At 39.1% G+C, this 16791-nt stretch overlaps 1 protein-coding gene across 3 annotated transcripts in view; it reads right to left on the reverse strand.

Annotated features, from left to right (window-relative positions):
* Positions 1-16791, reverse strand: part of PPP1R9A (protein phosphatase 1, regulatory subunit 9A) — a 141830-nt gene that overhangs the window by 44549 nt on the left and 80490 nt on the right. For all 3 annotated transcript variants that reach the window (XM_010569506.1, XM_010569417.1, XM_010569333.1), the window contains exon 4: positions 13398-13502. In XM_010569506.1, the coding sequence (XP_010567808.1) occupies positions 13398-13502 (105 nt within the window). The remainder of the gene's footprint in view (positions 1-13397; positions 13503-16791) is intronic.

Raw genomic sequence — 16791 nt, forward strand, 5'->3', positions numbered from 1 at the left:
CTGATAACTCACCGTCCTTGGAAAATAAGAGACTCCAAATACTTCATACAATCATTTTTGTACACTGAAAACCTAGAACGGACAATATGTAATGCATCTGAAGTCTGGTAACTCCTGATTATTTAGGAGTGTTTTTGACACATTAGACTGTAATGTAGTAATATCTTCATACAGACAAACAAGTTTAGGTAGGATGTAAAAATGTAAAAGCTTATCAATGGAATTTTTCTTCTCATGACAAAGCCACTCACAGTTTATAGTGATGTGATTTTCACAGCTTGAATCACATGTCAAAATGAAGTTCCTCAATGATACCTGAGGCTGTTAGATGATACATGAATAAAAGCCTCAAAGCAATGACAAAGTTTAAAGCAAATGTTTTCCAAAATAGAAATAAGCAAGGAATGTTTTATTTTCCTACAATTTACTGCTTTAAAGTGAGATATTTCCAAAGTGTCTGAAAATAAATATTTAGAAGCATTCAACCTACAATTGATGTCAGTTCTACATGAAGAATTGTAAATTTGTAAAATGGAATACTATGTTGCCAACAATTACAGTTTTCACAAACTAACTCAAACCTTTTGCCATGTTACATTCCATAACGTTAAGAATACCAAGCTGCATATAATTATGTTTAACTTGTAACTAAAATAAGCCCTAAATTATAAATTTATCATTTAAAGACAGATGAATAAATATTTCTCCCTTAGAAAACCGTAAAGCAGAGGCAGTTACTAAAATGCTAAGCATGAATTAGATCTTTATGCCTAGAATGGCTTTAAATACAAGAACTATCATAATCTGAAGTGTTTAAATATGAAAAAGAGACATAAGGTTGTGATTCACTGACCAGAAAATTAGTCACTGAACCATAATATGCACACTTCAACGAAGTGGGTAATTATGTATTTCACGTCACTCTGGCTCACCAAAATTAAGTACATGCATTTCAGACTTGATTAATTAGTCTCAAGGGCCAAAAGTATTATAACAAAGAACTATAAATTCTATCAGCAATAATATATTTAAGAAGCTGGTTATGTTTCTGGATATGGTACAAATGAGGGTTTTAAAGCTTTTAAACCTCATCAAGACAATATTCTGCTTAATTATTAAAGCCAGCAACTGCAAAATAAACCTCAGAGAATATGTGACGCTGTACTACATGCCATCACAGTACTAAATCTCAGGCCATTATTTCTGATGTCCACAAAAAAGAAAGAGAGAGGAGAGAACATCAGAGAAGCAGGGCATGAACTGACCTTGATATTCAGAGTTACACAGAATTTAGCTGAATTACCAGCTGTGAAATAATTTCTTTGGTTGTGGTTAAAATAAACAGGGACAGAGCTAGAAATATAATTAATATTTCACTCTATTTTGGATTTAAGAAGATCTAAAAGAATACATTATCTGGGGAAACTGAAAATTAAACTACAGTAATGGTAGTTAAGAAAAGCATTCTACTGAAACTGGCAGCAACTCTTACATCTCCTGCAATCCAGTTGTGATTTAATGACTTTAAAGCACACCTGATATATAGCTTTCTGTGTATTTCCAGCTTTTATTAAATGAGGGTCTGCAGACCTGTGCTTCTTGAAATAACAAAAAATAATTTATTCATTTTTTTACCAACCATGGGAACCACAAACATTATTATAAGAATTTATTAAATTAAAAAATATTTCCATTTTGAAAAGAACTTTGGTACTAGAAAAATGTGCAAAGGCACCAACTCTGACACAAAACTGAAGTTCTGCAGCATGGATTTTTAGTGACAAGAGTTGATGATTTCTCCTGTAAACACTTCTGACATGAAGTGCTCAGTTAAAAATAATTTAGCATGGATTCCTTAAATTCAACAAAAATCAAGTAAGAATACAGCAGACTAGTTCTAAGAAATAAAGAATATTTTTTGTGCTGCAACAGGATTCACAATTTTTCCTTCCAACCCTTCCTAAAATATAGTTTCATCAATAAAAATGTACAGCAAATTTCATTGTATTTGGGGGAGTTTTACAGTTGGATTTTAAAAATGGCTTTCCTCTGAGCTTTAAAGCACAAAGCTGCTTCTGCTACCATTTATCTAATTTATTTCAAGATGTCTTCAATTACCTACTCTGGCTGCTTCCATTAGGATAATAGCGATATAATTAATCCAAAGTGCTAAAAGTGGTGTGAACCCTGTAAGAAGGCAGTTTATTTAGTTACAGCAGCGCAAGCTGGAACTTGTCAGGTTTTCATGAACAAGATCAAGCTCTCTCAAAAGATGGCAGCCTCAAATGCAGAGGTTGCTGACTGGACATCAGGAATTCACAACCTATGAGCTTCCATTACACTTTTTCAGATAAAATGATCTGAAACTTAGTCATAAAGACTCTTTGAATCACTGAATAATTTAGGTTGGAAGGGAGCTCTGGTCCACCCCAATCCCCCCACTTCAAAGCAGAGCCAACTTTGTCATGGCCTTGATTAGTTTTGAATCTCTCTAATGATGGGATGCAACCTGTTCCAACGTTTGAGAAACCTCATAGTACTTTTTTTTTTTTGGTGAAAATACCTGGTCAGAATTTCCCTTGCTGCAACTTCTGTTCATTGCCTGCTACCTTGTCCCTGTACAAAGAATCTGGGTTCACCCTTTCTACCTCCTGGAAGGTAGCTGAGACAGCAGTAAGATGCCTGCCATCCCATTCTTTTCTTTGGACTGCTTTGGACTGCCCTCGCTTCATAAGGTTTCTGCCAGCTCATTTCTCCAGGCTGTTGAGGTCCCTCCGAAGAGCAGCCCTCTCTGTTAACCTATCTAACCTCATCTGCAAACTTGCTAACTGTGCCTTCTGTCTTATGTCTGTAAACCCACACAGTGCTCCCTTGCACCAGAGACAAGCGTGCATAGCAATCTTTAAAGCTATTAGCTGTAATCAAGAGGAACTGAGGGTGATTGGTAGAAGGAAGTCAACAAGGTTAGCCTGGAGATTAGTGATGGTAGTAACCCAAAACTAATGCAACAAGCGAACAACTCTGCCTGGAGACTAGCACCCAAATTACCTGAGGAAGTAACCACCATCAGCAGATCAAAGGGGCAATGATTGAATGACGTTATCTAAGGTCATGTAAGAAACATCTGACAAGGCAACCCGTGTAATGTCTGGTGCAGGATGCTGGCTATGTAAAGCCAGCACAGAAAAGCCAGCTCTGGGGAAAGAGCCTCCAAAGACCCTGGAGGCAGAGCTGCCAGTAAGCTGAACTATTGGGCAGAAGTTCTGTAGCCTCCATCCTTGTCCCCAGACCCAGGACGATGTAAGCTACGTGCTGTACCCCGAATTTGACCACAGACAGCAGGACTCCAACTTATCAGTGATTTGAGCCAACATGAGTGTCCTTTTCTCCAGTCAGCAGTCAGGACGGATGCATGGGAACACAACTTCCTTGGTGTGGCTGTGGCACGAGCTGTAGGTAACATGTAACAGTCATGTGCCAAAAAATCAGATGTGTGTGTACTGTGTGCTATGTGATTTGCTGTTGTTGTTGTTGAAGTCATGGTTTGTTTAGTATTATCTTTTTATTAGTTAAAAAGAATTATTTTAATAATTAAGTATTTGAATTAAACAAGGGCTCCTCTATTTCACTTGCAGAACCATGCCCATACTGACTAAACAGCTGTCACAGCACACCACGACAAAGTCTGGCATACGGTGCATTGGCAACAGGCACTAAAGGTTATCAAGAGCCACATATGAACCCTTGCACTCCAGTGCCATTGCTGCCCTGAGGCAATTTGCTGGAGAAAGCAGGAAACATGACGATGTCCCTGCAACAATACCCAGGTCATTAGTCAATCTGTGGAAAAACTGAGGCAAAGCAGTCATTAATTTATCTCAGACTTTTCTGTATCCTTTGCAACAAGGTTTCCTGCCCCACTGAGCAGCACACCTGGCTCCATGGAGGAGGGGAGAGCAGGAGATGTTGCTTAAGTTGACTTTTGCAAGGCTTTTAGCATGGTTTCCTCTGGTATCCTTGTATTCTCAAAGATCAAGCAGGTCTCCTGGGCTCTTCTATCCTTCAGGGCAGTAGTCCCATAGAATCCTGCCAAGCGGATCCCTGAACAAGCCAAAATTTGCTCTCCTGAAGTCCAGGGTTGTAATTCTAATGTTTCATTTCTCTCCAGTTCTTAAACTCCATCATTTCACGGTTAATGCTCCTAAAGGTGCCATCAACCTTCACTGAAGAACTGACCAATTCCAAACTGGTCATAAACCTGTTTGTGAGTAACAGATTTAGCAGACTGTCTCCCTTAGTTGGATCATTGAACACTCGTGTCAAGAAGTTATTTTTGACACATTCCAAAAATCTCCTGGACTACTTGCATCAAACCATGCAACCCTTCCAGTAGATGCTGGAGCAGTGTAAGTCCTCTGTAAGTCCGTAATCATAACCTCTGAACTCACTTGTCACTTGTTCCAAAGCAAGGCCTAGGTCACCCTCCCTCCCAACTAGATTATGGAACCTGTTGGCAAACGTGCTCTTGCCTTTCTTTGTCAGGTGGATCCCTTCTCTGCTCAGCATTTTTCATTCCTCCAAGAAAGTCTATAAAACTCAGTGCCTCCCCTGCAACATCAGCTGCACAGCCAGGGGCTGTTCTGCATCTGATCCTACCTGACTGGCGTGATCAAGAATACCTCTTATGCCCTTCCACCCCAGCCCCCAGAGCCTTGTGACACAGAATCATAGAACAGTTTGGGCTGGAAGGGACCTTTAAAGGTCATCTAGTCCAACCCCCCTGCAATAAGCATCTTCAGCTAGATGAGGTTGCTCAGAACCCCGTCCAACCTGGCCTTGGAAGTTTTCAGGGATGGGGCATCTACCACCTCTCTGGGCAACCTGTGCCAGTGTTTCACCACCCTCATTGTAAAATTTTCTTCCTACTATCTAATCTAAATCCACCCTCTTTTAGTTTAAAACCATTCCCCCTTGTCCTATCGCAACAGGCCCTGCTAAAAAGTTTGCCCCTACCCTTCTCATAAGCCCCCTTTAAGTACTGAAAGGCCACAATAAGGACTCCCCAGAGCCTTCTCTTCTCCAGGCTGAACAAACCCAACTCAATTAAAATTTACAGGCTTCCCTTGATCAGGCAGGCTTTAGTAGACACCAACCACAAGGTTCCCTTTGTTGCCTTGGTTTCTAATTCTTACCCATCAGCTTTCAACCTTCTCATGGCTATTCGTCAGAGACATACTCAAGGTCTTCCTCAGCAGTATCAATGGTGCTGGTGGATGAGCAGCAAAGTAGTAACTTAAGCGCCAGAAGAGCTTCAGCAGTCTCTCCACAGTAGCTTGGATACAAGCCCCTGATAAGCTATGCTACTATCAACACTAAATGGATATCAAGTCAGGCAATTAGGAAGTCATGTAAAAAACCCCCACACCAATATTAATGCACTTAGATTAATTATTCCCACAGAAATCAATTCTAGTCTAGGGCCTCACTGACACATAGGCTTTATTCAAGAGTACATCAAAATTAGCCAAGGGATTCAATGTTTTGGCACCTCTCCAGGTTCTAGTCCTTACATTGCTCTGCTCTTCTAAGAGTGCAGGTAGAGAATCTCTTCCATCTCTTCCAGACAGACTGACAGTATCCCAACACAGTGCTTGCATAAAAGGTTTCCTAATACACAATGATCATTTAATCGGCATTCTCTATAGCACCACACAATTCTTACGGGAATGGCCAGCTCAAAGAAACACCTATGCTTTAAATCTATGCTTTAACATACCTGAATGCAAGTGAAGGACATACATCAGCTCTGTTCAAAAGGTACAAGTGCTATCTGGGAATGCTTCTAAAACCTGACTGCGTTCTGAGGCGAAACCTGCCTTCCCTCACCCTCACCCTCACCCTTGCTGGCATCCATGGGAACGAAATCCAGGAAGAAAATACAGATGGGTCACAAGTAAGCTGCTGAGTTCAGACCGTGTCCTTAATCTGGATGATTAGGTGATCCAGATTCTAGGCAAGCTGGACCACCCTCACAGCACAGTCCAGGGATAGATAAATGCTCCTACAGCATCATCCCTGTGGCTTGGTGAGCTATCCTGAAAGGATGAATGGTGGGTATTTCTGCCCAGCTGTCACAATGTTGTATCACATTAATCAAGGTGCACCAAAACTGGGTGGGAGCTTCTGCAACACAGTATCTTGGACTTTGAAAGAGTAAAAAAAAATAGCTAAATCATATCATTTACAATGATATTTCAGTTGCAGGGGTAGGAGTTTGTTTAGATCCAACCAATTGAGGATGAAGCAATTCAAAACCTGTCAAGTTGCTCCTTTTTCCAGGAAAGGAAAAGCAAAGCCACTCCTAATGAAATGCAGCCCCACTGAATCTTATTAGTTCATGTTACACTTAATTTTAAAAACAATGCTCTAGATATCTAGCAAAATGGTTTATAATTAGTCAAAATCTTTTAAATGAAGATTTCTCTATATATTTCACGCTCAAACATATAATTTCCTGTCCAAATGTGCAAACATTTTGAGAAATAACTTGCCATAAAATTCAAATTAGCAAGATCTCAGGACATAGGGACTACGTTTATGCCAGTAAACTAAACAGTGCCAGGGAATGCTCCCAAGCACTAGTAATTGATCATCTACACCATTAAATCACTGAAACAGTCTCACTGGAACAGCTTGGCCCAAGTTAACTAATATTCTACCAAATAATACTGAGACACAGTCCAGGAGTTAGCAAACGCTATGAGTTAGCTTGGATATTCCAGTGGGCAATTTGGATATGGCCACCCTGCTCTGAAAGGTAAGAAAGTTTAATGTTATGAGCACCAACCACTCTGGTGCCAGCTGGCCTCAGTGCTGAAGAACAGCCCAAGGCACAGTTCATCTACTACAACAGGCACAGTCAAGGAATATAAACCAGCAAAGCAGTGATGAATGCAGTCTTACCTCACTGGTGCTAAGGGCTCACAGTACTCATGAGTAATTTTTCACATTGTTCAGCATGCTACTTCTGGTAGTCTTACAGAATGATTACCAGCGCATGTGTAGGAGTTCTTTGCAGAGATGAGGAAGAAAACAGCTCATATCACGGAATGTCTCAGTATAACCATAGTGGAATAAACAGGAGAAATTTACACTGTTTTGGCACTACAAGGCACCATGAATGTAGTTTCTGCAGGTCCATGATTCAGGTTTATCAAAGAAGCAGAAAGTGCGCCAAGCACACATGGCTTCTTAAGCAGCCCTTCATGATGTCCCAGCTCAGCAATCAGCATCGCAGAGCAAAGGGCTTTTCTTTCCTCTTGTTTTTCTCCCCTCAGCTCTGGCACTTGGATTCAAGGAAAAAGAAACAGACAAGGAAAGAAGGAACAAAACCATCATCCCCAGCCAGAAAAAAGACAACATAATCCAGCTCTCTGAATTGGACATGGAGTGTGGTATCTTTTGCTTTTGGGTCCTGTCTCACTACCCAGGACTGAGAAGCAGTACAAATCTCTCCTGGCTCTTCCGCAACGTGGATCTACAGTATGGAGAACGCCTGGAAAGGTTTAAAGGACACAGCTGTTTAATAGGATAAAAGCATAAGTAGGGGAAGTATGAAGGAGCAGTAGAAAATCTGTACAGGCATGCGCACTAGAAGAAGAGATGATTATCTAGGGGAAGGAGTCACAAAAATAGAGCAATGCTGCTCACTGTTACTGTGAGCAAACAGCATTCCCACCGGGGTATACTGCTGCTGGCTAGATCCTGTGGTTGACTTCATCTGTCCTCTATAGTGTCTTAGTGCTTGCAAAGACACGACTGTATAAATTAGCTTTCCAGATGTTGTGATGTTAAACAAAACTAAAAGCAGGCATGCAAATACTATTTTCTGAGACAGTATATTTTCCAGAAAAAAATCAGCTCAAGATGGGGTGAGGAATTAGCTGAAGAAGGAATAAATGACGTCTCAAGTTGGTTAATTAAGAAGCTAGTATTTTCACTTTTTGCCCTTTAACTACTCCTTGTATAAGAGCCATCTAAAAGAAAAGCAAAAACTTCTTTTTTTTCCTGAAAGATTGCATTTGCAGTACAGTAAGAGAGAAAGAAATTAGGCTGTGAACTGGAAGTGGGAGTTGAGACAAAGCCCTGCTTTGAATTAAAACCATCCAGATAAGAAAAAACAAAAAAATGGTAATAAATGATTCTTTATTAGAACAGAGAATAGTTAATAGTGGAAAGCCCCAGGGTTTGATAGTTACACTGCTATTGTTAGAACCTACTCTTCAATGATCTAGAAAATTAATTAAACATGGTGAAATTTGCTAACTAATTATTTAGATTCTTTATTAAGATGGAAGACCTTGACACATTTCAGCAGAACTTAATTAAACAAAAACTGGTAAACTCATTGGTAGGTTAGAATTAATAAAATTAATTACTTTTAACATCATGCAAATCATGAGAAACCAAACAGGTTTTGCACAGGTTCTGAATGGTTCCCTGAAAACTCAAGAACTGACTCAGAAAGCATCATGAGAGCATCCACTCAGTGCCTAGCAACAGTTTGGAAAGCTAAGAAAATGCTTAGTCACATTCATACGACAGGATATGGAAGGAGGACATGGAATTTAAAATTCGCCTCTCCAGTGGAACACTGAGTTTGTTTAACTCCCCTAAAAGAAAGCTTTCAGAGGAAAGCAGTAATGATAAAAGCATACAAGCAGCATACAAAGGACTGGGATTTTCTGATGACTCTCTCTCATGCAAGACCCTTTCTACTTATCAATGCAGTAAGTCTTCCCAGGACCATGTCCTCCTTTCCTGGGACCCCGCCTTTCCCAGAGATGCATGGGCACGAATCTTTGTATCCAGTGAGGCAGAGAAGTGCAGTCCCCACTGAAAGCTCCCATATTGTTCCTAGAATGGACAGAGACTAGGTAAGTATGGTAGAAGGACAAACTTTTCTCCATAAAAGAACTAGATTTTCTCTCTTGTGGGTGTGTTCAAGAAAAAATAGAATTCCCTGGAGGCATACAACTCTCCAAGTGACCTTTCTCTGGTGAAGCCATTAGGGTCCCCTAGCACCCTTTCATTATGATGAAGAACAGGGGGAAAGAGTGGGGTCACAGAGGCTCAACATCACCCAAGCAACTTCAAAGAACTTCAGATCTGCTACTCAGCACCACAGTCCATGAGAAGACTGCAAGCAAAATAACATAGGAGAAGCTCCGTGACAGGATAGGATTCCCACTGTCAAGCTGCCTCCTTATCTTATCTTTTATGATTGTAGGCACCACTTGCAAACTTCATGTTGATGGATTACATCCTAAATGGGGTCAGAAGCAGCACAGAACAATTAGTGATATTAGTCTGGCGCTGCCCTCTGACTGATCCACTAATCTTAAAGCAGGGGCGACACTCAACAATATCAAAAAATAACACAAATTTCAAAAGAAAACCCCTCCTGCATATAATCAAATTCTGAAATCCACTAATATGAGATATTAGTAAACTAAATAGTTAAGCAAAATTATAAAGATGACTTGATATTTACATCAATTGAAATAGCATTCATAGTTGTACTTGCCAGATTAGAGTCACGAGGACACTAATTCTCATCCCTAAAAACAGAAGCTGATTGCCAGCTGGGATTATGAAAGAATTCCCTCTCTTTCCTTTGTCTCATAGGCTACCAGAGTACATCTGGTTGGTGCTGATTATCTTCCTATAAAACATTGTAAGAAAGAATAATCGAATTTATTATCATTGGAGAAGCCAAACTGGTTGGGTCAATGATCTTCCATTATTGTATGACAATTCTTCTGAATAGTCCAGTGCTTCAAACAACGGATAAAATAATCATAGAAGCTTATATTTGCTCTTCTTTCCCCGCCTCTCACCCTCACCTAGAACAGTTCAAGAGGTAAAAGCCATGTCTTCATTTTGATGCATTCTTTACTGTGTCAGCTACAGACAGTCTGGATACATTTTTCTGGCAGAAACATTGCAAAAATCTATTCTAGGTCAATGACTTCCGCTGTCAGGATCATTCAAAGTGTTCAGAAGGCTCAAAGGAGAAGAATAAATCACTAAGCATCGGTATTAGGCAAGCTCCCTGAAGAAGTATTGACTGCATTTATTGCAAAGAATTAAGAAGTAGCTTTAATGTCATTCTGTTCATTTCATTGCAACTGATGTCACATAATAACACCTGCTACAAAAACTAGCATGCACTTTGACTAGACTAAAGACAAAACGATTGTGTATATGTATATGTAATGCTGTGGGTTATAGACGTGAAGTAATGCCAGTGAAACGCACACAAATCTCTGTGCGTAGAGGACACCAGGCAGAACAAAGCTACACACAGTTTATGCTGTGATCACAAAGGTAACTATGCTTATTAAAGCAGTTCTATACAATCCATTAAACTGACATTATTAAATAGGAGACATGAGAGTAAGTATGTATGTGGTTTCTCCTGTGAGAGAAGGATTCGTGAAGTTGCCTTGCCTTGAATTAGGTGGGGTGTGCGACTGTACATTGCCTACACACTTGTAGTTCAGCTGGGACACCCGCCGCAGGAATGGCAGAAGGTATTTATAAAGCAACAACCTTTTCCACTGCCTCTGCCTCCCACAGTGACACGGATCATTAATGGCAGCTGCCATGGGAATGGTGCACTCAGAGGTCAGTAGCACTGCTCCCTGCACTGCCAACAGGCAGGAGCTGACAGCTGGGGGCAAGTGAGGGACTTTGCCCCAGCAAATCCTCTTATTTTGTCCCTCAGGTTCTGGAGCAGTTCAGGTGCAGAGGCGAGCACTGTCTGCCAAAGAGGGTGGAGGCGAAGGATTTCTCCATCCTAGCTCTAACACAGGTGTAAGTGGGAAAGAGGATCTGTCGGAAAACAATTGTTCTCTCCACAAAACAAGCAGGAGGCAGGGCTCTTTTGTCATACAGCAAGACAAAAATATGTAATTTTCTTTCGTATCTAAATTCATCAATATTAGCTCTCGCTTACCTTACAAGCAAATGTTTAAACCTACAGTGAAACCAAAATGTCAAGCACCCTGAAATCTCTGTCTCAAAAAAACAGCTTTCTGGAACCATTTCTAATTTTGAGTATCTCAAACCAATACAGTTCATCAGTGCTAGCAGAGCATCAGACAATTCAACAGTCCAGGACCTGACCAGAAGCCAGGCAGGAGCCTGTGCCACACAATGCTTAGCCATCTCGCCAAGTCTCGCTCCAAGCCTACCACAAACCAGGAAAAAAATCATGCATTTCTCAGCTGGCCTGCATAAAGGGCAAGAGTAGTCTGAGTTTTTTTCCATGAAGTTTTAAATAAAAAAGGGGGGAGTTGCACCAAACTCTACCCATTCCTTTCCTCTAATTAGACATATACATTAGTAAGAGACTGCTAACCACACAGTATGCCAGTGTGCACATAGATTCTTATATATATTTTATTTAATAATATTTTAATATTATTTTATATTATAATTCATATTATAATGTATTTCAAATTTTATTTTTAATTTAATATTATTTTATTAGGGTTTTTTATCTAGTTGTGACACTAATGCACTGGGTCATTTTTCCCTTGAAAGCTCAATATCTTAAGCTTACTTACAAAGAAAAATGTAGAAGCTCACAAATCTCTCTTTGATAAATGAGAGCTGTCAGAAGCCAATGATCCCAGTGCACAGGATACACAGTACACTTGACAATGTGAGCTCAACAACAATGAAGAAATACTTTTTACAGTCTACTATTTTGTGACAAAAGGGTCTAGATTGCAACCAGTCTGACTGTAATTTATTTTCCAAGAGAAGATTCTGGGAGCATTCTGTATGAAAATAGTTTTATGTTTCTTCCTTCCTCCAAACCCATTATTTTTCCATGGAAGCAAGTACTCTATTCTGTAACTTACGTAATAATAATTACATAACTAAGCCGACTATAAATGTTTATAATACATATGTTTTATGTGAGCACTTTCTTTTTTTCTTTTTTTTTTGAGCTAAAACATCAAACATAAAATATACATAGCATTTGCTCTGTGTACCGAAACACAGGAAGACATTATTCTCTGTCATAAGGATTTCATGTTCAAATGTCCCAACTCTGCAGAAAACCTAATGAAGTATATACTCATTTTTATAGTTAAGTCAGTAGGAACACTCACAGCATATGTGAGTCTTTGCAGAAATAGTACTGATGTAACTAAAACTGTAAATGTTACACAAAAATATATTCACCTGTAATTACACTACAATTTCGAATACGTTTTTTCCTAATTAACCTCTTTCAAATAAAACCTTGATCAAACTACCCCCCAAGATTCTTCACAGAATCCACATTCCAACATTATTCCTTAATGTCGTGCAGGAACAGCTATGGAAATATAGTGGAACTATGCACGCCAGCATATAGCACCACCATCTGAGGGGGACTGCATGCATTACCACCAGTAGTTTAGTCACGGTTCAAAAGAAGTCAGCCCTGAACTCATTAATTAAAGAATTCAGCTGTATTCCTTAGAGAGGATTTTGAGAGAGAATCAAAGGGTGACTACAGAACGGCTGTGGCTTTGCAATATGCCAAAGATTTTTTTGATTTATTTTATAGAGTTAAATCTTTACTGAAATTAATAAGCTATTAAACAGAATAGCTATGCAACTGCATAGGTTTTTAAATGGCAAAACAGTTAATTTCTAGGGAAACACTGTTCTTGTTAATTTACAAACATTTTACAGTTTTGTATTTACATTAGTTCAGAATTTTACTTGTAGTATATGTTACATTTTCTAGCCTATTCATTATTTTATGGATTTTTACAGGGATGCCTTTCAATGAACCACAGCATAGGAACAGAGAGAAACTCAGAGATGGTGCAGGGACTCAGGTAGCTCAATGAATTAATACTGGGATTCGGTAGCTGTTAACACTACTACATCCAGTAATCCCTTCTCTTCTGTGCTGAGGTGGCATCTGCGAGTATCAGACTGCTCCCTACCTTACTCCTCCAACCCTGGGGCAGCAACGTGGCCAGTCTCCCCAGTAGAAGAGCAGGGAGGAGATCAGTGGCAGCACAGATTCCATCTGACCAACACCCATGACCTTCGTCATTCCAGCTAATACAGTCTGAGGTCCATGGAGGTCTAGACCAGTGAAGAGTCATCTTCCATGTGCAATTTCAGCTTGTTTCAGTGGTCATATTTTAAAAATCTAAGCCAAACCCAAAATCTGTAATACCATAGCTTATCCTTGTCTTGGGATAAAAGCAGAGAAGACACAAAAAGGCCAAAAAACTCTGATTCCACCTGGGCATACTGACACTTCTGTGAAAGAAGCCAGTATTCAATCACGATTTTTTTTCTTCTAAAATACTCACCTGACTTTCCCTTTGGTGTTTCTAAGAACAGTTGCAGCAAAATTTTGTGTAACACCAACCAGACTGATGCCATCAACTTCCACAATTTGGTCATTCACTTGGATCCTTTCAGGGGAAAAATAACAATATATAAATAATTGTGTGAATTCTTGAAGAATTTTCAACAAAACTTAGCATAGAGAGATCTTTTTAGTTTGATTTTAAACAAAGACTTCAAACAAAAACTCAGTCATAAAATGATTGTGAAAAGTGCATCATTCCTTCCATGCAGACATCTCATAAATCCAGCTTCAAAGTTACCATTACAATTAATAGCATCAATCATTCAGTCACTTTCCTTGTATATAAGTACAGCAACACAAACTCTTGAATTTGTCATATGACTTAAATTAAATGAGATACTTGAGCAGTTCTTATATCATTCTTTCCTAAGCCAATCTTGAAATACAGCATAAGACATAGCTCTGGTATTTCACACTAATGGAAAAAAAATGCAGTATTTAACTAAAACAACCTGCTCATCTGTGGAGAAAAGAGCTTGTGCATCAGACTTAATTGTGACCTACTCTCTTAAAATATTTCATCTAATTTGCTCCAAAAAGATGAATTCCCAGTGTAAGTGTGATGTTGCTGCGACAACAATAAGACCTTGGACTGTTTTAATGAGGACTCTCTCTTTGAAACCAAACACCTATTTACAGTCGATACACTGTTTGATGCAGGAAAAGTTAGGAGGAATAAAAAACATGCTGCCTTTATCTGAAGTAAACACTGCTACAAAATCCCTAGAGCAGGCATTGGACTCATCTGGATTACAAATGCTTGGAAGGAGGACTACTGTACTAAAATGTCCTCTAGAAATGCACAAACTCCTATAGTTCCAAAAATTAAAAAAAAAAAACCACCAAAACAAACCACATTCAGAACTTGTCAAAGGGAGCAATTTTCAAGTACTTACATGGACGCTACTGATCCAAACGATCAGTTTACAAAGGAACGAAGAAACAGCTATGGAAAAATCCCATTTAAATTATATGAAAATACCTAAATTAAGGTATTTAATATCTTAGGATATCTTAGTGATAAGATTTCTTTTCAGAGAACAACAGAGACTTCAAAAGAGGGCGTAAGCATTTTGACTTGGAGCATCAAATTCTCTGTCAAGTCTGGGGCAACGCTTTGCAGTTCTACAGGTGTTCAAGCAGTATCTTTAGTTCTCTGGACTCCACTGATGAGTAAGAAATACAAGATATGTTCTTCGGCAGCCTCACACCACAGAATGTCACTGTGTTCTGGTCAGGATCTCCCTTCACTGAAAAAAAATCTTTGCTACAGTGTGTAAACTCCTATCTTGAAAATAGTAGCAGGCATTTTAACCTCAGAATTTTATGTCAATTTTTGCTGAAGCATTTAATAAATACACCAATCACATTAATATTTATTGTATTTCAATACTGTAAAAATTAGTTGGTTTTTTTTTTTTACTTTAGCAAACATGAGGTGCAGTCAGATGGCCGCAGGAGTTCCAAGAAAAGAAGTTTAAGGAGTTGGTGCCCACTAAGAGGGAAGCGGTCACCCTCTTGGCTGAAAACTAAATTGTGGAAGAACAGATTCCTTCTTGATTTGTCTAGGAAGACAATTAACTCTATCCCAGCTGAAACCAGGACAGCAGTTTAGCTACAACACTTTACATACTTCACTATGCAGTGGACTAGCAGTGTTCATACAGATACGTAGTTACAGTATTTCAGGTGATCATGTTAAAGAACTGTTGCCTACAACTCCATAAGTGGCTCTGTCTTGATCTGCTGCAATTTCAGTCTGATTCCATTTGTCCTTCAGGTGTATTTTGTATCTCCTTCTTTCTTGTTTGTACAGCTCCTAAACTCATTTTCAACTCTTATTTTTATGGCCACTGTTCTCCAAACCTCCTTTCTTTCTATACATACATATATTTTCATTATATATAAACACACATACATATCAAACCACAAACCATTAACGTAATTGTTATTCGAACTATATAATCACATGTAATTAAAAAAGAAGTTTCTTGTCTGCTGCCATGTTCATTCTGTACTGCCCAGAGTAAAATACTCTCACAGCCATATTCTCCTAGCCACTTTTCTCTTCCTCGGGCATCCCCTCTCCAGCCCCACTCCCACCGTAGCTCTGTACCTGCAGCCTAGCCCAGACAAGCCACCCCAGGCACCATCTAGACCAAAATATCCTCACAGCCATGTTCTCTGGGCAGCCTTCCCTTTAGAGCCCCCTCCACCAAGAGCTCTAGGCTTCCTCTGTCTCTCAAATCTAATTTCAAAAATGAATGAAAAATTAGGCTCAGGTTGGAGAAGCCCGAGTTATAGACGTTTAACTGCTTTTATCATTAATGAAATTGGTAATTCTTCTGACAATTATTTTCTAACGCTCATGACTTAAATCTGCCTGTGTGAAGCGGCACTTCAATGAAGTAGCAACTGCAGAAGTGAACCAACTAAAGTTGAACAAATTACTTGCATAATTACTGCTCTGTACGATGAACTGAAAAATGTAACCTCTGCAGAGACAACATTTAGAGTATTTTTCAAGTTAAGAACTGTGTAATATTTCAAAACTGTTGTTCTCAATATTATCAAAATACTTTAAAATGTGAATGACTCATCACCACAATAATTTGAAAAGAATTTATTTTTTGTATTCAGCCTAATGATTGATTTCATATTTTACACACTATTAATAATCTCTCTTATTACTTATCAACATGCTTGCCTTTGGATTCATCTCGAAGCACCCTCCTTAGTTAAATACTGCCACACAACGCCTTTTGATATGACAACTAAACACTACCTGTTTGTTTGCAGCAACATGAATCAAGCCAGTGGTGCTCAATCACTGAGAAACCCCTTTGTACAGATTTTGGGTTTCCATGGGAGGCAGATATTTTATATCACGATTTGATGGGTCTTTCAATAAAAGATGGGAGTTATCCTACAGATATTGTAATGTTTTAAACTGTAGTTTCAGAAGAGCCTGGTTGAAGATTGCTATGCAGTTATTCAGAATATCTGATGAAACTACTGAAATATAGTTTTATTTTCTGTTAGGAGACTTTGTTTTGCTATCAGTGTTAATGATTAACTAGGCTTTTCACAAAGATGAAGTCAGGACCCTTTACAGTTGATGCACTTTATTACAGAACCGGCTGCTCCTGACTGAGAGGATTACATATCCCTTTCCCAAGTGAATGATCAGTCAGGCTCTCAAAGAGAAAATCAGAGGGCTATTTCTCAGCTGACTGAACATTCAGCCAGTTGAAAACCAGCACAAGTATTAGAATGGTCAAAGAAAGATATTATTTTTTCTCAGCTGACAAGCTCCTTTCAGATGCCATCTA

This window comes from Haliaeetus leucocephalus, unplaced genomic scaffold, assembly GCF_000737465.1.
Source record: "Haliaeetus leucocephalus isolate CR32 unplaced genomic scaffold, Haliaeetus_leucocephalus-4.0 Scaffold0, whole genome shotgun sequence".
Classification (NCBI taxonomy): Eukaryota; Metazoa; Chordata; class Aves; order Accipitriformes; family Accipitridae; genus Haliaeetus; species Haliaeetus leucocephalus.